General features: G+C 37.3%; 1 protein-coding gene across 3 annotated transcripts in view; it reads left to right on the top strand.

The window, feature by feature from the left end:
- DLG5 (discs large MAGUK scaffold protein 5) overlaps positions 1 to 27,093 on the top strand; it is a 97,673-nt gene that overhangs the window by 54,338 nt on the left and 16,242 nt on the right. For 2 of the 3 annotated variants that reach the window (XM_059477145.1, XM_059477147.1), the window contains 17 exons: positions 6 to 189; positions 3,430 to 3,689; positions 4,793 to 5,105; positions 8,866 to 9,096; positions 10,143 to 10,327; positions 10,944 to 11,069; positions 11,733 to 11,865; positions 14,496 to 14,623; positions 15,314 to 15,489; positions 16,006 to 16,109; positions 16,873 to 16,965; positions 17,826 to 18,845; positions 21,830 to 21,968; positions 23,749 to 23,896; positions 24,397 to 24,518; positions 25,599 to 25,688; positions 26,902 to 27,070. In XM_059477145.1, the coding sequence (XP_059333128.1) occupies positions 6 to 189; positions 3,430 to 3,689; positions 4,793 to 5,105; positions 8,866 to 9,096; positions 10,143 to 10,327; positions 10,944 to 11,069; positions 11,733 to 11,865; positions 14,496 to 14,623; positions 15,314 to 15,489; positions 16,006 to 16,109; positions 16,873 to 16,965; positions 17,826 to 18,845; positions 21,830 to 21,968; positions 23,749 to 23,896; positions 24,397 to 24,518; positions 25,599 to 25,688; positions 26,902 to 27,070 (3,621 nt within the window). The remainder of the gene's footprint in view (positions 1 to 5; positions 190 to 3,429; positions 3,690 to 4,792; positions 5,106 to 8,865; positions 9,097 to 10,142; positions 10,328 to 10,943; positions 11,070 to 11,732; positions 11,866 to 14,495; positions 14,624 to 15,313; positions 15,490 to 16,005; positions 16,110 to 16,872; positions 16,966 to 17,825; positions 18,846 to 21,829; positions 21,969 to 23,748; positions 23,897 to 24,396; positions 24,519 to 25,598; positions 25,689 to 26,901; positions 27,071 to 27,093) is intronic. The other variant, XM_059477146.1, reaches the window with a different exon arrangement.

Below are 27,093 nucleotides of genomic sequence, written 5' to 3'. Positions count from 1 at the left end.
GACAGCACGCTGCACAGCCGGCTGCTGAGCGACCAGTCCCAGCTGAAGGAGGACATGGACACCCTGAAGAGGAAGAACACGCAGCTGGTGAGGGAGCACAACCACCTGCAGCAGTCCTGTGAGGAGATGAAGAGGCTGCACGATGAGGATCAGAAGGAGATAACAGACCTGCGCAGCCAGCAGCAGCAGGTGAGCCACGGCCTGTGCTGGAAGAGATCCTGGCTTCTTCCTTCCATAGAGAAATGGGGTTGTGCAGCATTGCTGCCTTTAGAGTGTCTTAATGGGTCCCAAACAGCCTCCTTGCCTTGTACAGTATTGGGGAGATAATGACATTGTGATTACTAATTCATTTTCTTTGTTTAACTGGAAAAAAAAAAGTGTATTTAAATGCAGAGATGAAAAAGTGTACATGAAGATGGTATTTGCATGATTTTTTTTTTTCAATGGGTAGAAAGGCATCAGAAACCTAACTGGAAGCTGCAAAGTGATTAAAAAGATTACTGTTTTCCTAAGGTATTTTTATGGGAACAGGGTTTACTTTAAACTTGCATGCAATGTTTGTTGTTGATTTTTTGGGAAGAATCACAAAAAGTTGTTTCATGTTTTTGAACTTGAAACAAAAAGAGACAAAATTTTCAGGACTGGAAGAGTTGGACATTTCAGATATTTGTATCACACGCTGTTTACAGGTCAGTGTTGTTCACATATTCTAGAAATTTAAAAAACAGTAATGCTAAGGAGCAACTGGTTGTATCAGGTCCACTGTTACCTAGGAAAAAGTCTGTTCATTTAGTTAGAATTGTTACAGTAGCATGTGGAATGGTTAAACAGAGTATCTGGGTTCACTGTGTGTAGGCTGAATCACAGGACAAACTTGCAAGTCAAACATTAGGCTTCAGAAGCAAAATCTATGCAAGCCAAAATAATTATTTGCTAGGGCAGGAGGGGCAAAGGTCAAAGCAAGCTGGATGTGCTGAATGGTACTTTAGGAGGTGCTTGAAGATGTGCAAGGAGGAGTGAAGATAGGTTCTTCCTTTTTATCCATTTTTCTGGATAAATGAGTTCTGGCTTGTGAGTTCTGGTGTGAAACTGTTTAGTGGATCGGTTCAGAAGATAGCAGAAATTATTTACTGTGTCATCCTGGGCAAATACCATAATTAGTCTGTGCCTCAGTTTCCCAGTCTGCAAAGCAAGGATGCAAAACCTCTGAGAGAAGGCTGTTCTTCTTTGCCATTCTGTCCTGAAGCTTGGAATTATCTGGAAGGACAGAAGGAGGCTGATGTATCATTGTCAGGGTTGATTTAAAGAAATCCAGTCTTATGTCAACATCATGATTAAACCTTTAAAGAAAATGATGTATGTGACTCTTAGTGGGAAAATCGTCTAACTCCATTTCTCAGCTTGTCAGAGTGATTCATGGTGTCTTGAAGGGGTGCCAAAGTCTTATCTTGTCCCTGTAATTTCTCATATGAATTAGTCTAACTCTCTGTTGATCCCTCTGACGTGTTGTTTCATTGTCAGGCCATAACAAAATGCATCTTGGTGGCCTCAGAGAGCACAAGCTTTTGATCAAATTGCTCTTTGTGTGGGATTGTCATGGATTTGCTGTGTAGCAGCTGACCAGCTTAAGTTTCTGCTGCTCACATATGGAGTTTCATGTTGCCATGGCTGTGTTCCTTGGGCCAGCTGGGACTATTTGCTTTCTTTCGCTGGGGTTTTGAATGGGAGATGTTTATTGCACTGGTGCCTCCATCTTCCTTTGGTAGGTCTGTGTTAGCAAGTTTATACTGAATTCCATCAAATTTCTTGTGTATTAAGTCTTCTTTAATTATTTAGTGTGTTTTCAACATAAAGACATTCTATATATGCTTTGGACAGTGAAAAGTGGTTTATTTGAATTGCTAAATAATTTGTTGCCAAAGCTATTCTTAAACTCATTTGGGAAGTAGTCTTGAGGAAAATGGCTTTCTTGGGTTTAAGTCTATGTATTTGCGTTTTACATATGCCTACAGTTTACCACGTGTTCAGCTTATCTGAAGTGGTTCACTGAAGTATGCTGGCTAATCATGTGTCCAGCTCTGTGTGGGTTGTGCTGCTGAATCCATTGAGGATTTTGATATGTGTGGAAATAGCCCAAGTGCAGTCTTGTTCCAGGGCCACTTTTATATATCCTGGCAGGTTAAAGGAGACCAGTGTCAGGCTGCAGAACTTTTGTTCTGTAATCTTGCCTGTGTAGCCAAGTGGTTTATTAGCAGTGACAGTTGTTAGCCTTCACCTCTGGGCAGTGAAGAGTGGGCAGGCTCTTGCTCTCCCCTTCCCTTCTGGTCTGCAGGCATCCAGGTTCCTCCGTGTTCAGGAACTGGTCCTTACTCAAATATAAGTTACAAAAGATGAGGAGCCCATTTGTGCAGCATAGCTGCTGCATGTTTGGTTTCAAATTTTTACAGTGCTCATGTTTTCTTCTGTCTTCCTTCTAGTTCTTCAATCCTAGTTTATTTTCAGATAGTTAGGGATACCTCTGTAGGCTAATTGTCAGTATTATATAATTCTTGGCACCTCTCTATATATAGAGTATTCCTGTTTCTTCGCACTGCTCCATCAGGGCCAGATTTCAATTTAAAAGACAAAACCAGAAAAAAGAAGCATAGAACAACAACAAAAAACTTACTGCTTTATTTCAGGCATATTTTTTGCCTTTTGAGAATGAACAAGAACTAGATTTGCTGACACTCATTAGGACTTTATGTTGCTGCTGGTCATGTATCATCAGTGTTGCAGTTTACAGCAAGATTCCTACGTTGATGTAAATTAATTTAAAACTAAGATTCAGGTCAGGTTTTATTCATGTTTAAATGGATTTTTCTCTTCCTGTTCAACTTTTTTGTATGCTTTTTGAAACCCAGACCTCTGTGGGAAGTTCTCAGATGAAATATTGTATGAATATTAAAATAATATGCCCGAGTGTATAACATATTTTGGGTAGATCTTATTTTCATTATGCTTTTAATTATTTAATTAAGCCAGAGGGTACAGGCAACCTATCATGAATGCCACCTCGTGGGCATCTCCTGAATTGCCACTGTTATCTTGGTGATCAAGTAGTGATTGCCTCTTGTTAAAACTACAAGTTCTTCAAAAACAACTTGGTTTTAATAGGTGTTCATAACAATTGCCATAAGAGAGATTTTCATACACTTGTGCTCTTGTGATAAAGCAGATGTTTAACTCAACAGAAAGCAGATGTAATAATGCTTAGAATAACAGTGGCACTTGAAAGAAGTTCAGTATTTCCTTAGTCATTAAAAAAAAAGATTATTGAAATTGGTCTATATATTTTTGTTCTAATTCTGTTTCTTATGTATACATTTTAAATCAAATTTCTTGAACTGATTAACAGTAAAGGTTATTGATTCCTGGCATTTTTTTAAGGTTATGAAGCAAAATGGATCATCAGAGATACTGAATAAACTTTACGACACGGCCATGGACAAGCTGGAGGGCGTGAAGAAGGACTACGACGCCCTGAGGAAACGGTACAACGAGAAGATCGCGAGCCACAACACGGACCTGAGCCGCCTGGAGCAGGCGGAGGAGGAGAACCGGCGTCTGCAGAAACAGATTGACATGCTCATGAAGCAAAGGGACACAGCAATTCATTTCCAGCAGCAATATTCATCCTCTCTTAGGAGGTATAACTGAATTTTCATACCTTTGACTTATCAATGCTAATGTAGCATCTTACTTCCGTTGTGCTAGAATCATAAATACCTTTCTAATATTTTTTCTAAAATTTTCCTCTAGTGTATGTAATCTTGCTGTGATGAGTAAGCATGTGTATTTATATAAAATTTTCTGGAAGATCCTAGAATGTGTGATGGGGTTGCTAATTTGGAGAATTGGTGGAGAAATTTTCTTACGAAAAGGGTTTCCTATTTACAGTTTTGGAATTGTATGAGGAATTTTAACCATTGTTTAGCTTGTGTGAGGAAGGCATACTCTACTTTTCAACCTATGTTTATTTTTAGTTGTAGATACATGAGTCAAATATAACCAGAACTTTGTTAAACCTCAGGCTTTGTTCTAAACAAATTCTTTAACTCATGGCAAGCCTGTGTATATATGTCCTTATTTAAATACTAAAAGCAAATCAGTAAGGGAATATAATTTCTACAGATGTTTCGCAAATGAAGATCATCTCAAGCCTAAGTTAACTTTTCATGGTGTTAGAATTGCAGACTGTGGAGGACTGTGAGACAGGGCTTTAGGGAGGAGCAGAGTTCTCTGGCTGCAGGTGTTTGGGAGTCATGCTTCACTGAGAAGGTGCTGCTATGAGCAGCACACATGTTAAAATACAAGGGCACAGACACTCATAGCACACCTACCCCCACTCTGCTCCTTGGTACCAAGCTTGCACAGTTAACCATATGGGGTGGGTTAACATCAGCACGCATGAGGACTGCAGAGAGCATCCATGGGTGTGTTAGGAATGGTTTCATTGACTGTTAGGGGTGATACACAACTCCCACAGACCAAAGCCAAAAATGGTTTTCTCCACTTTCGTAAATGGTTCCTTATAATTGTTACAGTTCAGTCCTTAAATAGGTTCTGTACTATTCCTTAAGGTTCGCTAACATTCCTAAAGCAGTGGTTATTTTGCAGCATAGAGAATACATTTTCTAACAAATCCTCTGGTGTTATGTTTTATCCATGGACACGTGTGGTTACCCAGCCAAATCCTTAATGTACGAAAATGAGTAACAAGTGTCTTACTGATGTTTCTGCTTGTTTTCAGGTTTGAATCAGTACAGCAGGAACTAAGCAATGCCACAGCACAGAACAAAGAGTTGCAGAGAGAGATGGAGAGATTACAGTCAGAGGTGACAAGGTTCAAAACAATGCAGCTGAAAGCAGCCAAGGATGCAGAAAAATACAAGGAAGAGAGGGATTCAGTTTTCAATGAGTACCGCCTCATCATGAGTGAGAGGGATCAAGTAATCAAAGAGGTAGATAAGCTGCAAACAGAACTGGAGCTTGCTGAGTCCAAGCTGAAGAACACTTCTTCTGAGAAGCGAGTGGCCAGTGAAGAGATGGAAGCTTTGAGACAGGTACTAATCTATTGTCTTAGTGGGGAAGGGAAATGGGTGTATGCTGTTGATGCTGGAACCAGGAATGTATCACTGATTAATGGAAAACAGGATCCACTGCAAAGAGGGAATTGTGTTCTGATGTTTTCCTATACAATACCTTTTTACTGTCAATTTCCGTGTTTGAACAGAGTACCTGCCTGCTGAAATTTCCTATACACTTAATTCTGTCCTGCATATTATAAATCTTTTCCTTTGCTATGTTAGTCTTTTAAATCTTCTTAAGTAATACTTTCTATAATAATATAGCTCTGAATGTCCATTATTTTAAACCTTTAACCTCTACAGGAACCACTGGATACTCTCTGCTGTGACTTAAGACAGTACATGATCAAGTAATCTTGAATGCTTAGGCAAAGCCTGTGCTGACATGCATGTTCTTACTCATTTGCCTTTCTACTGCCTCTAAGTTAAAAGGGATATTTTCAAGATTTTTTTTCTTTAGAATTTAGGCATGCATTAGTGTGTAAAACGGGAACTTTCCAATATGTTCTTGAAATGCTTGTTTAACAGCCATGTCAGAATGAAGGTGTTATGATTTGCAGAACAGTTTGCTGCTGAGTTTCATTTCTGCTGACATGCATTCACTTTACTGTTTGGTTTACAAATACTTAATTCAGCATGAAATACGTACAAGCAAATGTATTCTGTTACCTGTAAATCTTATTTTAGTCTTTTCATAGCATTACATCTGAACAAAATATTCTTACAAAAAATTAAAGGTGGAGCTTTCTTTTAAATAAATAACACTATTTTTTGAGGAACATAAGTGAACATGTGGCATCAGAGCTTCTAAGTATGACTTAATTCTGGTGCTTAGAAGTCATATTTTCCAGCCCTGCATATTTGTCAGCTCAGTAATTCAGCTCTACAGTGAGTGAGGTTTTAATATGTTTCATACCTCTTCTACTTTCATCAAAGCATTTAAGCCAATCAAAACATCTCTTGATTTCAGTGGGATCTGGGTAGGTTAGGAATATTCACAGAAATAGCCACAATTAGTTGTTCTGTTCCAATTTGTTTTATCTGTCATTGTGGCACTATGAGTAATTTGCCAAAGTGCCTTAAGGGATAGGGAATTAAAGTTTTAAATGCATGGGTATTGACTTAAATGGGTGTTTGAACAAGAACCAGCAAGAACCTAGGACTGGGGAGTGTGGTGCTGGCAAGGTGGAGACACGTACTTTTCTTCACTCCCAGAAGTGGCCCTTCAGAAATCAGAAATAACTGCTGCTGTAATATTCTGAAAGGTGTAAAATAGCCATACTTGAGTTGTCTTGTTGTTCCTGTTTTTCTTTCTTGTAGCCACGACTCTTCCCAGGAAAAGGTTTGATATATTAAAAAAGTGTGTCAATCAGTGCATCAATTGACTTGAAATAGTATCCTGAAGTGTGTCCCCTGTAAGTGGGATTGCCCTCTCCGTGCATAGTTGTTCTGGTGCTCCTTGAAAAGGCAACATAGTGACTTTCACTTTGCCTGTGATACATGGCACCTCTAAGTGCTCTATAATGTAGTGCTCATTGATTGTTAAAAACAGCACTGAACTCATTTAGGTAATTTTAAATGTAGTTTCTCCCCTGAAGCTTGTATTTTCTAGTGCATCTTTGGTATCCTAGAGAAATTGTAAAGCAACTGAAATGGAGAAGAGGTTGATTTTTTTTTTTTTTTTAAACATTATATCTGAGCAGCTACTGCTGAGATCACACAGTTAATTTCCAAGTTAGATATGTAAGCTTTTATTAGTAACACATGCCCAAACTTATTGGTTTAATAGACATCTAAAATGTACAAATTTGGTATTTATAAATTATAGGAGAAATCTCAGTATTTTTCCGCTAATGGACAATTTAGGATTAAGGTCTAATGAACTCACCCAATCAAAGCCAGGGGTTGGATGTTACAGGTTTCCCCCTCTCTTTTCTCCAATGGTGTTTTTTTGTTTAGCATAATTTTTTACTCTGGCAAATACTTAGAATGTTATGTTTCATTTCAGTGGTAGTCAGTTTTCCCCTCAGTTTAACTATTCTGTTATAGTTTGTCCTTATGTTTTATTCAGGTGTGAGAACTTCCTTAAAATATAAAAATAATTCACAAATTCAGAATCATTCAACTCAAACTGCTGTACTGTTATCAAGCAGAAGCTGTTCTAGTCAGTGCCAAATGTGGTGCATTCCCCTGTGCTGTGTAGTTGTAATTTTGTGCAAATGTCTTAGGAAAAAGGCAGAGGTGAAATTTTATCACTGACCACCAGAGGCAATGCCTGCTCCTATTCAGATAGTTTATATTGAGCATGCTGAATTAAACTGTGATAGTGTGGTTTTTTTTCCAAACACTTTAAAGGACTGTAAATTCTTGTTTAGTGGAGGTCTTGGTGAGAACTTCCTCTCAGCCTTGGTGAATTTTATCTCAACTGCTTGTGGAAAAAGACTTAATATTATTGTGTAAGTTTTATACACACATTTGAATGCAGATTTTATACAATCTCTAGTTAAACTGTGCAAAATTCTGGTTTCAGTACTAAAATTAGCCTGCAACAACAGACAGTTCAGGGATTTTTCTCTCTTCAGAATTACTGAGCAAGGAAGGTCTCACTGGTGTTGAAAGCACTTGGGTGTTATGGTAATTGAGATTCACCTACAGAATGAGTCATTAATTCAGTGCTCATCTACACTCTACAGCAGAAATGACACTCTTCATGTCATTGTTAAAAGTCTGACTAGCCTTACTTAGATGCACATCTCAAAAACAATTCTCTTAGTATGGCAAAATGCAATTGTCAACTGCGCTTTAAATATTCAGTTTTATTCTTTGCAAACTGTAGTAGAAAATAAGATTAAAATCAGTTTGACATAGTGTTTTTCTATCCTTAAGCACTTCAACTTTTTCTTTTGCTTTTGAGATGCCAGCTGTCTCTGGTGAGCTCTTAGCAATCAAAACATCAGTAGTTTCCAGCTAGGAGTGCCTATGTGTAGGAGGACTGCTTTGTAGCCATTGACTGAATGCTTCTAGAGACCTGAGCCATCTTGAAAATGTAGTGGCATGAAATTGGATTGTTTCAATGACCCATTCTTCTAATGGGATGTCTAATTTAAATAATTCTAGAAGGGCAGATATTATTTTAGAACACTACTACATTTGCCTTATATTTTTTATTACAATGCAGTTGAATTCCACACTTAAGATGTACTGTCATTCCACTTTATAGAATATTGTAGTTTTATCTTCAACCTTCTGTAGCACATTGCTATCTTAATGGCATATAACTTTAAGGTTCCTTTAAAATTTATAGAGAAGCTGTAAGATGCTTACGTAGCTAAATTGTCTACATTATTTCAGTCCTGTAAAACTGAAGCATTTTTTAAAATATATTTTTTGATGTATTCTTACCCTTTGACATATTTAACAACATTTTTTTTAAAAAATACCAAGTCTGTCTGATTAATAACCTTTTCTCATTTAGGTTCCTCAAACCTATCAGTGCTCCCAGAATCTTGCTTACTTCTGACAAAGCACTGTGCTCATGTGATGGTGTGATATTTTTAATACCATATTTAATATTCTTTGGTAGTACTTACTTGTATGTAATGTGATCTGCCCCCATTATTCAGAACATTAGTGGTAAATCTTTAGGCTTTCAAGGTGTCATGACATGTATTCAATTGGAAAGATGAACTATTTCCTTCTGAACTTAACCTACTACAAACAATGGATCTTGTTTTAGGAGCTAAACTCTGCTCTAGTGGAAAGAGATCGAGCGATTTGTGAGAGGAATGAGTTACTGGAAAAATACTGTCATGAAGTGAAGGACAAAGCTGAGGCCCAGAAGGAACTTGATCAAGCTTGCAAGGATATAGAGACAGTGAAGGAAGAAAGAGATGTTGCCAGGAAAGAGAGAACAGAAGCTATCATCCAGAGAGACCATCTGCTGAGGGAATATTATCAAGCCCGTCAGGTATTGCAAGTGATGCCTTTAATGATGCCTTTTTCTTTCTTACCTTAGTTAAGTCAGTAACTTGCAAGACATTAAAGGTCTGGGCACATTGGGAGTCCTCCCTCTTTTTCTCAAGTCACTCTAAAATACAAACATGTGCATGTATGTTCTTCAAGACATACTGACAGAAATTCTTGTTTGGAAAAAATGTGGTTGTGCTTTGTGTTAAGATTGTTTGTAAATATGAAAAGAAAAAGTTTACATTTTAACCAAATTGTAAGTCAATACGTCTAGATTGATTAGTTTCATTTACATTCTTGAAATTAACCACACGCAGTTGTTTGCAAGCCCACAGCTTCTGATGGGCTGTACTGTTGTAGTTGGCTTGTGCTATTGTGCTGCAAGCTTGGAGTTTTCTTTGTGTATTTGTCTTACTGTTGTCACCATCTCTCTTATTCAAAATAGGGAGTTTTGGGAGGGACAAGTTAACTTAAGAATAAAGTAATTCTTATCTAAAACAAGAAGCATTAAAGAAAAACTTTGTTTCAATTCCATTGCTCTTCAGTTTCGTTGCTTTGGAATTAAGGGACCTGTATGGATTCCAAGTATTGGGATTGTTGTCTCAGGGTAAATAATAGGTGTTAATGTGGGAAATATGTGGTGTCTGTCTATACTATATATATATATATATATATACTATATGCAGTTGCATATGGTAGTGTATCTTGATTTCTAAGCATACTTGAAGGTTTCTCCTGTCTGCTAAGCAGATCAAGATTGAAGCACAGAATGCCATCTCTGAAATATGACACATTCACTGATGTTACTTTCAAGTGAGGATTCTTATTCATGTAGTTGTACCAATTTGTGTGCTGCTGGATGAAATGCATTACAGCAGGTTTTATCTTTCCTCTCAACCCTCCCAAAGTTGTTGCTGAAATAAATTAATATTTTTCATTAAATCATAAGAATTTAATACATCCAGCAACATAAAGATAGCAAAAGCTGTTTGTGCATATGTATCTAAAAATTGTGCCTAAAATACTTATCTGTTTCTTAATTCCTAGATACAAGATTCTGCTACCCTAGACATAGAAAGAGCAAACAAAGAAATTGAAATGCTTCGGAAGCAATATGAGGCAATGTCACAAGAACTAAAGGAAGCTGTCCAGGAAGCAGAAGTAGCCAAGTGTAGGAGGGATTGGGCCTTTCAAGAGCGGGATAAGATTGTTGCAGAAAGGGAAAGCATACGGTAAACAACTGCTAGATGATACCTGAGTGATCTCTGTAACACCGGCTGCACAGCTGATGCAGTTCTAGGATGGCTGCATTTTGCCAGCACTTCCTCTGCATTAGCTGTCACATGGTGATTTTTTTAAAAAATGTTGAGGGCACCTTACAAGATCTTTGTCATTTTCTGTGCTTTCATAACCAAAATGTCTCTAGTAAATACCCTTCAGTCTATCAGCACTGCTGTGTAGGACCAGCCAATCATGCAATCTTTTAGGCATGCTATACTAATAATCCTGTTGTAGCTCTAGTCTTGCACGTAATTCTTTGCCTGTGGGGACATGCATCAAAAGTATCCAACAAATTTGCTACTAAATATATCTAAGGAACTAAGAAAAATACTTAAATAAGGTTTTTTTTCTGCTAGTTTAAAGAAGATAAATAGAAATAAGATTCTGAAAGGGATGAAGAATTAACACCTAGCATATGTCATTTTTTCTTCCTTATAATTTTTTATTTTGCAGATAGAAACCTTTTGAAACTGCTCTTTGAACTTTTACATTAACTATACAATGTGGTAAAGCCATTTACTTCAGTAAGATTTTAAGTAACTAGATTGAAACCTTTTTCTTTTGAAGAACTTTGTGTGACAACTTAAGGAGGGAGAGAGACCGAGCTGTGAGCGACTTGGCTGAAGCTCTGCGCAACCTGGATGACATGAGAAAGCAGAAAAATGATGCTGTTCGTGAACTGAAGGAACTGAAGTATGTTAGAGAAATGACCAAACTGCATTACAGTTGGTGATGAAAACTTAGGTTTGTTAGCTGTGTTCTTAAGAGAGCCATATGTTGTTGCAGCTGTAGGCAGCATGCATTCATGTTATTGTGTGTGGAAACAATGCCTATATTTTTAGTTATCATGGAAATTATTATGCTGGACAGTATCTGTTTTATCTTATTAATGAGACTCCTAGTGTAAACTTCCTGCTGTGGAGATGCACTTAAGCAATATTTGTATCCTTTCACTGAAGTCTTATCAACTGCAGCCTAGTTCCTCTCAACTGTTTACTCACTGGTTTATGGGAGATGTTTTGCCATTGGTATTTATCATGCCCTACATACTAATGAATCTCATCTGAGGGTAAATTAAATGCATTTTGGAAGATGTGATAAACCTAGTTGTGCACTTAGTCATGTAAAAATATTGCAAAAAATGTAAGACTATGTTAAGACAGTATATAGAAATGGAAAGTCAATTTGAGAACAGACCAAAAATATTGGAAAGACAGAAGCCGAAAGAAATTTTTGACAGCTTGGATTTGTGATTTAGAAAACCAAATATAATATCCATCACAATCTTACCATTATTTTTCAGTTTATTGAAAAGGGGATTGTCTGTGTCTGCAAGTAATAATTTTCTTTGCCTAGGGAAAAGATGGAAAATCAATTGGAAAAGGAGGCCAGATTTCGTCAACTGATGGCCCACAGTTCCCATGACTCAGCCATAGACACAGATTCTCTGGAATGGGAAACAGAAGTGGTAGAATTTGAAAAAGACAGAGTAAGTAAAAATCATACACTGCATTGTCTTGTGTATTGGATAGCTCTGAAGCCAGTTATAATCTTTAAGTACTAGTTAAGATTAAAAATATGATTTTGGTTGTTTTAGTTCTTTATTGTTTGACAAAAAACCGTATGGGTGCACGTGGAGGCAACAAGTGCAGTTATAGCTATGTGAAAGTAGTTGATAAAACCATGCTGTTATATACAAGTTTTATAATTTTCTTCATATGCATGATAAATAAAAATAGTTCCTGCATCTAACATTGCAGGGTACCCAGGTCCATGTAATGTAATATAGTGGTCTTTAAGTTTGTGATTCAGTGCAGACATGGTATTGCTAAGGCAGACAAAACTTAAAATGTGAAGGAAACAGGGATATTAGAGGCTAATCTTTTACTGGCAACAACCCTTAAAATCTATTTATAAAATAGTTAATGTTTTACATTAAGCTATTTATCCTACTTTTGCTCATATATGCTGATTAGAAATTTTAAAGTATCAAAAGTACTTATTCATGGTGAACATGTATTTTAGGGCAACATTACTGTTCAGTTTGAAAATCTGAGATGAAAGGAAATGCTAATCTCTTGCTTGTCTGTAGAGGAAATTTAATCTCTTTTCTATATTGGCATATTAAGTAAGGTGCTTAAGTTTAGCAATCCAGATAACCTCTACTTCTTATTATCCTAGTAGTATTTTTCTCTATATAATTTTGCTTTTTTTTATTGTAGTCTAAAATTTTTATTTGCTTCAATGTATGTAATTCTTTTATGCTCTTCTCTGTGAAATGCTTGGTTAGTACATCCCACTGTTAATGGTAACTTTTTTGAACATATAAAATATGCAGTGGTCTTCCAGATTGTGATTAATTTATCATAGCTTCTGTATATACCACAATTTCTTTGTCATTCCTGAATGACAAACTTTAGTGATTAAATTCTGTCCAATTAAATCCCTTTTATTCTACTGCGGTATTCAGGGGTCATCTTTTCTTATGCTCTTCCAATCTGTCTACGTTCTGACAGTGCATGTCTACAAAATCATTGGTATGTTTCTTTTTTGACACAAAAAATATCATTTAGTATTATTATATTTTGAAATACATATTGGAAAGATAAGATGAACTGAGTACCAATGTTGATCCATCAGAATGACCATCTTTAAGTTGCTTCTGAAGTAATAATTCCCCTTTGACCAGGCTGTTTCAGCACTTCTGATCAGCTCCATCAGTTTTGTTCCTTGCCATCTCCTCAGTTTTAACTGATAACTAGTAGTTTCACTTTTCCATTGTCTGTTTAATTAAGTAGTAAGTCAAGCATAACAACATTGCAGCGTGATGAATTTTCCCTTCATGTGTAGTTATTTAGTTTTTCTTTACCTCAAAGATTGCTCTACATGTCTGCATCACTGAGATCAAATATGTGCACTTCATCATTTCAATGTGTTTCCTTTTTTTAAACATAGGGATTACACTTGCAGCTATCAAATTATAGTAATAATACTGTGCCAACCTTGATCAAATATAGGGAAAAATCTTTGCTGACCTACCAGGATTTGAATTCCAGAGTCAAGACTATAGAGTTTAATACATTTCAGTCGTTTTATTTTTGCTTAAACTTCACCTATCTGATTAAACTTGTGTTATATGTAGTCATTCAGCTCAAAACTGAAATAATGCTCACTTTTCAGCCCTGATGCTGCGTAATGATACTGTGATCTCTACTTGATCCTTATTTTATGGCAGCCTCATGGTCTTCTCTATGAAGTTTTTGTCCTACATGGGACATTTTGAAGAATCATAAGGATTTTTTTTCATATTAGATTTTAAACTTAAAGTACCATCACCCTTCATTATGCTGAGATTGTTGATCCTGTTGACAGCTTCAAGTAGAGTTCTCTAATTTTTAGAAGTGCATTATTTAACAGTGAAAAAAGCAATAATAATTCAGTTTGTGGTCAGTTGATACCATTGTGCTATTTTTTGGATCAGTTTTTTTCCTTACAGTGACCTTATTATTTACCAAAGCAAGAACTAGATGAAAATTTCCCTGATTTGTTCAATCACCAATCTTTTAAAGCTTTTTGTAATTTTTCATGTCAAGAATGATCTAGTTTGGGTCAGGCTAGGTAGAATATCACCTCTAAATCTCTATTTAGAAACGGTCCCCCATAATGTTAGAGCTGTTTTTCTTGTTTATTTCTGGTCTCTAGTCATACCACAGCAGAGATCTACCTGAGTTCATCACTAATGGACAATGCTGTTTGCTTACCTTGCCAGTTGTTTTTTCCCCCATTCTTAGGAAACATGTCCTTGTTTTCCTACTACACAACCAATATTGTACCTTACAACAGGTTATATGAGTCTGAATGGGCTTTTTCACATGCTCAGGTGCTTTTCTGTTCCTCCTTGGCGAAGTTCCCATTTGTATTATTTAAGCCTTAATCTGAGAGAGAAGGATCATTCTAATGCCAGAAGACTAATGGAAATGGGAGTTTATATATTTATATATAAAAAAATAAAACCTTACCTGATGCAGGAACCCTGTAAATAGAAGTACATAGAGCAAACATGCAGTAATCCCTCTTGGTAACAGTGCAGTGGTATCACTTGTTATTAATATTTTCCAGGATGATATGGACTTGAAAGCACTTGGTTTTGATGTGGCAGAAGGTGTGAACGAGCCGTACCTCCCTGGAGACTGCGGGATCTTCGTTACCAAAGTAGACAAAGGAAGTATTGCTGATGGTCGGTTAAGGTAGGCCCTGACTTTGGAAGATACCTGTTGGTTTTTTGATCATAATAAACTAAATCTCAGCATATTGGGAGTTGTCATCATTGTTCTCATTTTTTAAGTTCTTTTTTTCTTTATCATTTGCCATGTGTGTATTATTAATGTTGGTTGGGAAATCAAACTGAGAAGACCGATGCCTAAAAGCATTACAGAAATTAAACACTGTTTGACTCAGCACTCAAAACTCAAAAGAATTTGAAATGTTCTTTTGTTGTGCTGTGCCCTGTTTACTCCATTATTATAATCCCCTCAAACCTATATTTATTTAAATTTTGGGAAAGACATGAGGGTAAGTTATTGAGGGAGGGCAAGAGAAAAGGGAAGTAGAGCAAGGGGTCGTTTGGAAGCATCTGTTATTCTTGGTGTTGATAGAAGCTTTTTACTAACTCCTCTCAGTACAAAGCATTTCTTTTAAAGAAGAAGTAGTCATTAGTGATTTGAGGTTATTCTTTTCCTGGTGAAGAGCAAACTAGTAGTTCTGGTTTTCATCTAGCTGCTGTTTAATGCTTTTTCAGGAATGGATAACTCCAGATAATGAAGGATGATTTTATTGAGATCAGCTCTGTTGCATGCCTTTTCATGGAATATTATTCATGTGCTGTGTCCAGCAAAGTGTGCTTATAACTGACCTGCCTAATTCTGTATATCTACCAGAGTGAATGATTGGCTGCTGAAGATAAATGATGTGGATCTTACCAATAAGGATAAAAAGCAAGTTATAAAAGCTGTTGTGAATGGAGGAGGTGTTATTAATATGGTGGTTCGAAGAAGGAAGTCTTTAGGTGGGCGAGTGATAACACCTCTTCACATCAATGTTTCTGGACATAAAGGTAATGACTAAAAAGAATGGATGTAAATGGCATATGTTTGTTCAGCAAATAAGGCTTGACATAAAGGTACATGTTCTCTGAGCCTTTGCTTAAATCACATTTACATGTTAATGGCCTCCTAGAGGGCAGTTTTCATTATTTTTTTAAGAAAACCAAGAATGCTGTTATTGATAATAGCTTCATCTTGTACGTACAGGTTTTCTTTTTGTCCTTGGGTGGGTTTTAGTTGATTCTTTTTTTAAATACTTGTCTCTAGTTGGCTGCCTGTTTGGAATGTTTGTGGGAGTGTAAAAAAGTCTGTTAAACCCAGCTACCCCATGTTTGTGTGATGATATTAATTTCTGGGATATTCAGAGTCCTTGTTTTCCCTGTCTTGTTATTTCTTTGAAATGGTTTTCAGAAATTGAAATTCAGCTAGATTGGAAGTCATATTTCTTTCTTGTGCAGACATGTCAGACATGCCGTTTGAGCAATATATTTGAATTGCAGAATCAAATTCTTCTTTATCTATTTCAGATAGTGGGCTCAGTCTAGAAAATGGAGTATTTGTTGCTGCTGTTGTGCCCGGAAGCCCAGCTGCCAAAGAGGGTTCCCTTACTGTGGGAGATAGAATAATTGCTGTAAGTCTTAAAAATCCATTTGCCTTCTTAAACTTTTATTTATTTTGTAGTGTTATCATTGGTGCTGCTTATTAAGATGCCAAACGTTCCAATTAATTTTTACTTTTGCAATATTAAATCCTTTTTGTAAATTCACTGGATATTAATTCTAAATTAATGTTTTTTGTGTGCTGAGGGATGAATATAACGTGCAGCTTATTTCCTGAGTTCATATGAGAATTTTTGTCAGCAGCATTAACTTATTCTTTATACTTGGCTTGTATATATACATATACATATATATGTGTATATACACACACACACACACGCACACATATATATATACACATATATATATCTGTCATTCTTACACTGACTAGGAAGGGTCAGTTCCAAAAAGGCATCCCTTCATTGAATGAGAGGTTCCTATTGGTACCATAGCTGTCATCTGTTCTGGGGAGGGATTCTGTCCCTGCAGCCTTTGCAGCCTTACAGGATTGGTGTGGTTTGTGCACTATGAAAGGGGGGGTGGTTGTTACTGGTACAACTGCACAGAGGGTGTAGTGAACTGGTGGTGTCACCCTGTGTCCCTGCAGGAGTAGCAGATTGGATTTAGGAGTTGTTCATTTTCCACTTCTGACAATGCACAAACATCAACCAGACTTCAGTCACATATACATATGTAGACTAGTGTTTTCTCTGTCTCAGAGATCATCTACCTGAAATCCTCCCTACTTATTAGCTTTGATTTACAGATGTCTGTTGTGGTTTCTTTTTTCTGCAGATCAATGGCATTGCACTAGATAATAAGTCACTCACTGAATGTGAAGCTCTGCTACGAAACTGTAGGGATTCCCTTACTCTGTCACTCATGAAGGTGAGTAGCAGAAGCTAAATTTTTAGAATTCTCTTGAACTTGTGCAGAATTATTGTAGTTGTTCAAGGAAGAGTACATGCAAGGAATGAGTATATCAAAATGGGAACAAGACAACCATCTGGATGCATTTCTCTGGTGGTACACTTCCTCAACAGTTATTTCCAAAGTAAGGTTCTTGTGCCATCTAGTAGGAAGTTAGACTAACTTGCTGTCTTCTTTGCCATTTATTTGGTGGTTACATGAAATGAGTGCTACCACAATTGCTTGCTGCTTCTTGGGTTTTGCTTTAGAGCTGCAGCACTTTTGTACATGAAAGATAAACTGCCTCCCTCTTTTAGTCAGGAGGGAGCTGTGCACAAAGCTCAACTCTTGCTATCATGATGATTAAGTACAAGGCTTTGATTTTCAGTCTTCTTTCTATAAAATAGTTATTCTGTTTTGCTTTTTGAGTTTGAAATCCCATTATTCTGGCCCTGTTGCATGGATTTTGAGTTGTAATTTCAGATCTAGAGAGCTTGAGGTTTTAAGAAAGTAAGAAGATGAAATGTTTGAGAGGAAGTGGGCAATGAAATTTATCTTATTGGCAGCACTTATCAGAGGCAGAAGTAGAATGCAAGGCCCTTCACTTTCAACTGAGTACTTTTGCCACCATGTGCCCTTTTGGAATTGTTCTGAAAATGTTACAATAATTTTTCTTGCTTCATTTCATCTGATGTTCTGTGTTTTGAATTGTAAGATACTATGTGTATATTTAGATAAGATATTAAGTGTATATTCAGATCAAGGAGGCTAGGCTATGACTCATACTAAACACAAATGAAACACAATAATAAAGTGATCACATGTGGTTTTTGTTTTAGGTTTTTCCTCAGAGTTCATCTTGGAGTGGTCAAAATATATTTGAAAATTTGAAGGATTCAGAAAAAATGTCAAACTGTAGAGTTCATGCATCAGAGATACAAGCACAAAATAAAAGAAATCTGAAACTCAACAGCTCAACCCAAACTGACATTTTCAATCCAGACATCATGGATGGCAAGAAGGAGCAGAGCGATCAGAGCAGCACTTCATTTTGTGATCACAAACCTTTCCCTAGTAACACATTACGAGTTGACTCTCGTAGGAACACAGTGCACAGTTGCCATAGTAATTCAGAGCACAGTCTCAGCTCCTTCAGCCCAGAGACTTATGGGGACCAAGGCTATGGAGCTGTTGACTTGGACAACAGGAGGCTGCCTTACGAACCAACAGGAACTGACTGTGTGATGGTTGAGACAGCGTTTGACAAAGGACATGGAACCAAGCATAGTGGTGGTACCTGGCCAAAAGTCATGGTTAATATCTCAGCAACAGAAACAGAGAAGTTCTCTGTGTATAAAAAGCCAAAACAAAGGAAATCTATCTTTGACCCTGATACTTTCAAAAGGCCACCAACTCCTCCCAAACTGGACTACCTTTCCCCTAATCAGGTGACAGGCCATTCACCTCAGCCATCAAAAGCTGAAGTGGCTTCAACTCCTCCAACTCCTCCTAAGAGAAGTGACTCCATCAAATTTAAACATAAACAGCAGGCAAGCTCTGCATCAGAGTCTACGGTAACAACGGGATCACCACCCACCAGCCCAGCCACTGCCCAAGCTCCAGTTTCCTTGGCACTTAAACAGGACTCTGCTACTCTCAAGGGGCGCAGCAGGAATGCTGGGCATTATTATCGGGAGGAGGGAATTGACTGCACTCACCTGGCTTCAAGGAAATCCTGTGAAGATGACATTGGCTTTCAGAGAGTTGAAGAGCCAGAGATCAAAAGACCACGGCCAAAATCGGCTCCTGCTCTGAGGCATAAAATGACCCCTGTGCCCATTCCTAATACTGCACCTCAGGTAGCATCTTGGTATATTGAAGCACAAAACTAGAAACCTTGAAGTGTACTAGCAGTGTGGTTTTGGGTGCCCAGTTATGTACCAGAGCAGGAGAAGCATAGCCCATCCTCAGAATTCAGGTCCTCTGAACTCAGGCTCAGTTGGCCCTTGGCAGTAGCACAAAATACAAAAGCAATATGTGGAGTTCCAGTATTTACCAGGCAGTGGTGGCCACCACACAGAAAGATGGTGTTCTGCTTGGCTGCCGTACCTGGAGTTTTAATGCTGCTTGTTGGAACATCTGGGCTCTTGTATACTTTTGACAATATGGAAAGATATAAATAAAACCACAAAGCATCAGGTTTAGAAAAACTGAAAATAGGGTTTCTGAGGTTTTACTAAGTCATATTGGTTGTCCAGATCACTGTACAATTTAATGGACTAAGGTGTGCCACCCATGATATTGTTTTTTTCAAATTCTTTTGATGTGTCAAAATAATTTTGTACATCTTATCTGAAATTCAAAGGATGTTAGGCCCGTTACACTATAAAGGTGAACTGTTTATTAGGCTATGATGCACGTTCAAAATCAGCATATAATTTGTTAGAATAAAGAACCCTGCTGAGAAAATGGTGGGCCATGTCTTGACAGAACGGATGGAAGAAAAACTTTGTGCTCTGGGAAGGTCCTATTTAGATGAGTGCATTATATAAACTGACATAATCAATAATGCTGTTTCAGGTCTACTGCCTCAGATTTGCTCAGCTAGCAGATAGAGATTTTTTTTTTTTTTTTTATTTTCCAACTGAAAACAGAAATTTGTACAAGTGGGGTTTTTTTAAGTGTAACTACATCATAATGACTAAGAAGGTCATATTCTTTTCCCTTACTTGTTTATACCTGGGTAATCCCACCCAGTTCACAGAGTTTTAGAAGCAATACAGATGGCAGAGCTGAATTGGCAGTAGTGCAGGATAAGAGCCATATCCTGCAAAAATACTGGTGTAAGAGAACACCTGGCAGGTTTTTATGCCTTTTTTTTTTGGTCTGCTTCCATTTTGTTTTGTCTACTTCCATTCCTTATGCATTTCCAAACATTTTTAGGGAAAAATAGTTACGGAGAGTTTTAGGCCCCTGTGTCAGCACTGCTCAGCAAAAAATGAAACACACCTCTATTACACAATCAAAAACCCTGTAGTCCATAATAGCTACTATGAAGGACATTAACTCTGTCCCAGCCAAAACCAGCACAACAAATGACTGAAAAGCATAAGAGTTTAATTTTGTAGCTGTGATCAGCAGATTTGGTCTGAAGAGCATTATGGCTAAGAGAAGGGGTCACAAGAACGGCACTGCACGAAGTGAATGAGGGCGTATTGTGATCTCATATTTTAGCATGTGTGTAACAACAAAACAAGATCAAGATACTGAACACATTTGAGTAGGTGCTGTTTGCTTTATATAGAATATCAGGTCGATCCATTAGCACTGATAGGCCCATTCTTCATTGTAGTGCATTGTCATGGGCATATGCACAGCCCTGGTTATAATTGTGGTAATGTGTAAAGAGTTGCCAGTTGTGAGAAGGACACATGTAGGTGGGGACTTATGCCCAGGAGATTTGTTAGCTGGAACAGAGTGGGTGGTTTTGGCACTCACTGTTGAAGAGACCCAAAGGGTGCATGGGGACATGTTGAATTTGCTTCAATGTGCTGCCAAGCTGTGTTTCAGGTGGCAAGGTAGGTGTTGGTTTGAGGTAAAAAAGAAAATTATATAATAGAATTACAATGACTTTTTTTTTTTTCTTAAGGTTACTTTATGTCTTTGTTAATTTTTGGTTTTAGGATTAAGTTAAAACTAGTTTCTATGATTCTTTTTAATTTTTCTTCTCTTTCCCCTGTCCACCCAGAAAATAGGCAGAGCTTTGTAACTCTGAAGTTGTTGGCCAGAGAGCACAAGTGATATTGTGCCTCAAAATGTAGTCATTAGTCACTCTGAAAATTTTTTTTCCGGTGGAATTGCCCTTGTCTGTGTCAACTACATCACGCTGTTTGTGACAGTGGTGCCCAGTCAGCATGCATTCACTCCTGAAGTAGTATTTGTAATGGCAAAATTTGTAGCCATAGTGGGTGTTGTAATTTTTCTTAGATGTGTATATACATAGCTAATTTTGTCTACTTTCATAAGTTGATAAATTTAGGTGTGCTTTAATTCCTGAATAGTAGGTGGAACAATTACTAGTGAAGACATGAAAATGATCAAGTACTGTTCTAAGAAGGCCCCTCTGCCTTTTTGAGTCTTGGTGTTCTCAGTAATTCTTCATTTAATTAAAATACTGTTATCATAAAAACTTCAAGTACATTTTCAATAATTATTTTTCACTTTTTTCATGCATCAATCACATATTTTGTATTATACATGTGAAATGTGTGAACGCCCCGTGCTGAGCCCTGCATTTGCAGCTCTCCTGCATCTCTGTCAATGTCTGAGCTATTCTTGTATATGTTCTTAACTCACCAGTGTCTACTTGCTATATACAGAACAGAAGTTGTGAAGAAGAACTTGTTGTTCAATAACAAGTTGAATTGCTTGTTGAAGAGAGGTTACTCTACATGTATCTGGAAATGCAGGCTTAGAGGAAAATGCTTTCTGACTTTTCAGCCAGATTTTCTGTAGCAACCACTCATGACAATAGCAGCTGAAATATCCTGTGAAAGCAGAAAAACGTAACTGTATGCTGGGTGTTTCATTGATGCAAAAGATATCAGTTAAATTGCAAATATTGGCCTAAGAAGATTACAAAATAATAAAAAATAGTAACAAAGTAGGATGGAGCAAAAATGGATAGAAGGACATCATTGAAAGACAAATGTCTAAGAGGCACTCTGGTGGCACATTCTGGAACCGTTGCTTGGAAGTTGATGTTGCTTATAGTCCCACAGTTTGGCTGTTTTACTCTTTTAAATCTCTAACTTCCTGTAATCCGATTTCTCTGTTCTTGTAGGTGCAGAAATATGCTCCAGCTAGTGAGGAGCATCTGTCTCCAGAGCTACAGGAGTGGGCACCATATTCCCCCAAACGTTCTGCTAGGCACAGCGATGGCTTTGTGCCTCCTGCCTTATACCCTGGCAGCATGTCAGCAGGTGAGTGGCAGAACTCCAGACTGCTTTCGAGGAGTGCCCCAAGGCACTTGTCCACATTGGACAACATTGGGGATTAGTCGTGTTGAGTACAGAAGAAACTCGACTCACCAAACCTGTTTCCATGGTCTGTTGTAGTCTGAACATGGTGTGCTCAGATTTTGGACTGTAAAGAAGTGAAGCCTGGTTAAGAATCACTAAGGAAGCTGAGCAACTTCTGGCTGAAGGATTCGTGTTTCATCAGTTTCTGTGCAGAGGAGTTCTCAATACATTAGTGCAGAACAAGGTGTAGCCTGTCCTTTAGGAGGAAAAATAAGATTTTTAGTATTTTTGAAAGTAAATGAAGGTATCCCAGGGTTTAGCTGCTTTATTTCTGAAACTCTTCCAAGGAAAAAATCTGATATTCAGGCATTGAAACATATTAAGTTCTACCTGTTTGAAGCATTTGGGGTATCTAATGTTGAGTGCCCAGACTGGCTCTGATCTTTATCATAGTGAAAAGTTAAATGTGAGTATGTTTGAGATATTAAGATATTGAAAAGGGGACTCATAAGAAGCTCAATATATATCAGTATAATCAGGTGGAACAGAAAACAGCATTTTGTCTCAGTTGATAGAACAGTTTTCAGTATTGAAGTTCATGTTAGCAGGTTTTGAATTGGCACTGACTAAATGGAGTGCTTAAGAGGTAATTAGGATATTATAGCCAAGCATTTGGTAAATGTGTTTTTTAGATAGATTGCTCAGTCTTTAGTGTCTAGTTTTAGGTTTCAGTTTTCAGCAGTAGTATATTATATTTCCAGTCAGGTGATACTGATTTTTGAGTTTATCCTCTCTTCTTGTAAAATCCCCCCCAAACTCCTCCTCTAAGTTCTAGAAGTTGTGGAAGATTTTATTCTTACTGGAGAACATGAAGGTAATAATCTGTGTATCTGGAACAATGGACAGCTTCAAGCAATGGTGCCCCAATCAGTTGAAAAGACATGCTCAAGAGTAGCTCAGACCAAGAAGCTTTTGCTCTTCTGTGCTTTCTTTTACTCTTCTCTCACTTTGTATCTTAATTGCAGCAGCAATAGTATTAAAAGTATTATGTCTAACCTTGTAGTTAACTTTTATCTTAGCATGATACTTTTGCACAATAACTGAGTCAAGTCAAGCCTACTATAGACAATATTAGATAATATGAGTCTGTCTTGAAATTTTTGCTACTGTGTTCTATGCTACCAACTCATTTAAGAGGAAATTTTAAGTTAGATTTCTGTTTAGTACTGAAGGATGAATATACTTAAAGCAGCTTGAATAATAAATTCCAGTAATAAATATTAGATTTTAAAGTCACAATAGAAGTGGGACTCTTTGAGGCAACAAAAGAGAGGAACCAGAATAACTGTAGCTGCAGTCAGTTCAAGTGCCAAATGAAATCTTGCATGCTGCTTGGATGACTAAATTCTGCATTTCTATTCCTCGCTGAAAAACTTCTGTACTTGAAAACAGAAAATCTTTTATTTACTAGCACATATTAAAATCCTATTCTGTGAGTGCATTCATTTTTGGTAATACAATCCACTTTATTACTGACTCATTGCAGAGTTATAAAGAAGATTTTAAACATGCATGTATTATCAAAAAGGTGTCATATGGTGCATAATAATGTATTTGTATACTAATATTTTTATCATAAGTGTAAATGTAAATATATATTATTATAAAATATTAAGGTATGTTTTAAATCTGGACTTTATATGCTAATAATGTTGATAAGAATATGCTTCTATCATTGAAGCAGGGACAGTACCAAGAAGCTTAGCACCGTGTCCTGCAGTGACTGCTGTCATGAGAAATCCAATCTATACTGCCTGGAGCCATAGAGTTCACACCAGCAATTGCCCATCAGTTGCCAGCCAGATATGTCATCAGCATCTGCATCCCAGGTGTTTTAAAATTTATGTCTCCCTAAAATTTTTTTTTCATTAGGGTAAAATTGCTTCTAGCAGTTTGGTAGAGTGCAGACTGAAATATGCTGCTCATGTGTGTTATTTTGATCCATTGGTCTCAAAACCATTATGGCATATAAATGATGTGCCAGTTGCTTTCATGTCTTTCAGTAACTGATGGATTAGGTTTTCCTCTGTCCCACTGACTGATACTGACAAAGAAATTAATTTTTTTTAATGAACTAATTTCTAATTTTTTTTCTTGTCACTGCCAAAACAAACAAAGCTTTCTTCTGTTTTATAGTACTTCAGGCTATTTTTCTTCTGGCTTGTAATAGTTCATAAAATGGTGGGACAATGTGGAAGTGGAAATGAAAGAAGCATTCATTTCATTCCATACATGGGCTAACCAAAATTTTTGGTTGGCCAGTTTCTGTTTGCTGAGGTTCTTTGCCCAGTTCTAACTGTTGCACTATTCTACTTTTCTTTTGATGTAGTTCCCAGCATCAAGGTCGCCTGAGTTTGGACCTAAGTCATAAACACTCCAATGACTACCCTGAAAATTCACGTACAAGAGCATCTCATGGCTCAAATTCGTTGCCCTCTAGTGCCAGACTTGGTAACCAACTTTTCGGATTTATTTTCTGTGGGATTCCTGTATACTGGAAAAAATTATAAATGGAAAACGCCTTAAATACCCTTCTTATGGGATTCTCATGGTTGGCAAAGCCTGAAGGCTTCCGGTGTTCCTTTGCTTCATTTTTTGATGAAGAAAATAATATTCTTTATTTCTTTTATGTGGGTTTATGACTAAAGGTGTTCCCTAGAAGTTGCTGTGTTTAATTTGTTCTTTACAGTCTCTTTGAAATGGTCTCTGTGTGTGAGGGATTCTCCTTTCCATGCCTGTTACCCTTTAAAAGTATCCTTAGAGAGTTGGGACACAGGGCCAAAGGCTGAGGTTCAATGAGCTGGTGAGAAGGAAAGGAGAGAGCCCCTTGAACAAAATGTCAAGGATGAGTAATGGCCAAATGTAAATTGTATTCTTGGAAAATAAAGTATACTTATGTCTAGTTGATTGACATGTAAATATTTTGTTATGCCTAGCCTAATGATACCAAAGCAAATGCATGCTTTATAGCGGTAGCATTTTAATATTTTAGATTTATTTAATTTTTTAGTTATGTAATAACTGGGGGTTTTATCTGTGTTTGTCTTCCTGTGTTCCATCAAATATTGAATAGAGCATGGTAGCTTTATAAGCACAGCAAATAGGGATGTAACCATTTGCAACCAGTATCAGTGGTCCTGTATTCATCCAAGCAGAATGTAATCAAAATACTTTAAATGCCCTTTGCAAAGTCCCATGGATTCTTAGTGAACAGGCATTTTAGATTCTTGCTTGGACTTGGAGTGAAGTTTAATTTGGTAGGAAAATACTAAAAATATTTTTTTGTACAAGAATGTATAGTGCCTATATACTGTGTACCTGCATTGTGTTCTGTTTATGCTGACTGTGTAATCAAGATAATTTGCTATAATTGAGGTATTCACATTTATGAGGGTAATCATCAAAGTTTTTATCTTGATCCTTTAGAGGTCACTTTAATGCTCATTGAAGAAGTACAATCTAAATGTACTTTTTTGTTAATTGTAGTTGCTTTTACTTTTGTCTTTTTATTTTTTCCTTGTTTAAAAATAGGTTCTTCGACTAACTTGCAGTACAGAACCGAACGAATTAAGATCCCTTTAACACCAAGATATCCAAGGTCCATGATGGGCTCTGACAGAGGTGAATTATTTTAGTAATTGTAGTTATACTGTTTTCAGCAGAACCAAAACAAAGCCCTGGCAGTTGTTAAGTCAGGTTGTGCCACAGTCTAAGTAGGACAATTTTATTAAGGTTACAAAATCTACATTTTGCCAGAGAAATGTTAAAAAAGAAAAGAAACTTCCTAGTGAAAGTTGTTTTTTCTGGTGGTTGACTCGAGTACTGGCACAGTGAGTAAAAGTGCAGACAGAAGTAAGAATAAGCATTGCTGAATCTTTTGTAGTTGTTCTTCTAGAATGATGCCTTGAAAATTTTAACAGTGAGCTGACATGGGGTTTTTTTTGCTTGTTTCTTTAAGTATATTATTTGCTTACTGTTGTATCACTGGTTGTAAGTTATACTTTGAAATGCAGTGAAAATATTTCAGTACTTCACGCAAAATTGCCTAGTGGAAGATGGTTCAAGACAAGCAGTAGTTGGAGTGCTGTAGAATCAGGAGTTGGCTGACAGCAATCAGCAACTCTTTGCTGCCATCATTGCTCAAATTTTCTGCAGCCTTAATGTATTGTGTGCAGTGCTTTTCCTTACTGAGCTGAGAGAGTTCTGAAAAATCACTTTCATTTGTGATTAATAATTTGAGGTTTATTTTCTGTAGCTTTTCAAAGGGAGCAAAATGTCAGGGCAGTTGTTCTATAGATTACTTAGGAAGGCTGCAACCAGGGTAAAGATGCAATCTAAGTCATGTCAAGCTTGTTTGAAATTTCAGAGCTTTCCTGTCTCTGTGTAGGATGCATGCTTGACTTCTGTTGTCTTTTTCAGGTGTCACATATGTACCTCCTATGTAAAGGGAAGGGCTGTACATAAATATTTTGTTTGAAAACAAACCTACATATTAGATTTTTGTTTTACTTCTTTCCTGTCTTTTGTTTTTCTTTAAAATGCTTTTCAGACACGCTCATGTTGTAGCTTGTCTGTAAGCTTGTCTCCTGTTGAAAATGGCTGTAGTTGTTTGCACTTGGAGAGGACAGGTTTAACACAGTCATTGACAGTGAGTTTGCACTGTCTGAAATGAGTTACCTGGTCTTCCTAAGCCATGACTAATAGATAGTGAACCTCTATTACCTCCTCTTTCACGTCTCAGATGTGTGTGTGTGGTGTCTTTCACTGTGTCTGTGTAGATCTGCCAACCATGACAGATGCAGGACACTAACACTCAACTGTTGCCTCTTCCTAGGCTCCTTGTCACACTCAGAATGCAGCAGTCCCAGCTTGATAACTCCTCCCCAGTCACCTCTGAACTTGGAAACGTCCTCCTTCACCAGCAGCCAGTCTCAGAACTCCCTTTCCACATTACCTCGGATTTCCATTAGCCCCGTATCTGTCGGAGAACGTAGAAAAGATAGGTAAGGCCCCCACATTTTTTGTT

Source organism: Ammospiza nelsoni, chromosome 8 (assembly GCF_027579445.1).
Source record: "Ammospiza nelsoni isolate bAmmNel1 chromosome 8, bAmmNel1.pri, whole genome shotgun sequence".
In the NCBI taxonomy this organism is placed as follows: Eukaryota; Metazoa; Chordata; class Aves; order Passeriformes; family Passerellidae; genus Ammospiza; species Ammospiza nelsoni.
The sequence above is the reverse complement of the archived record's forward strand: the minus strand, read 5'-3'. Positions and strand labels throughout refer to the sequence as shown.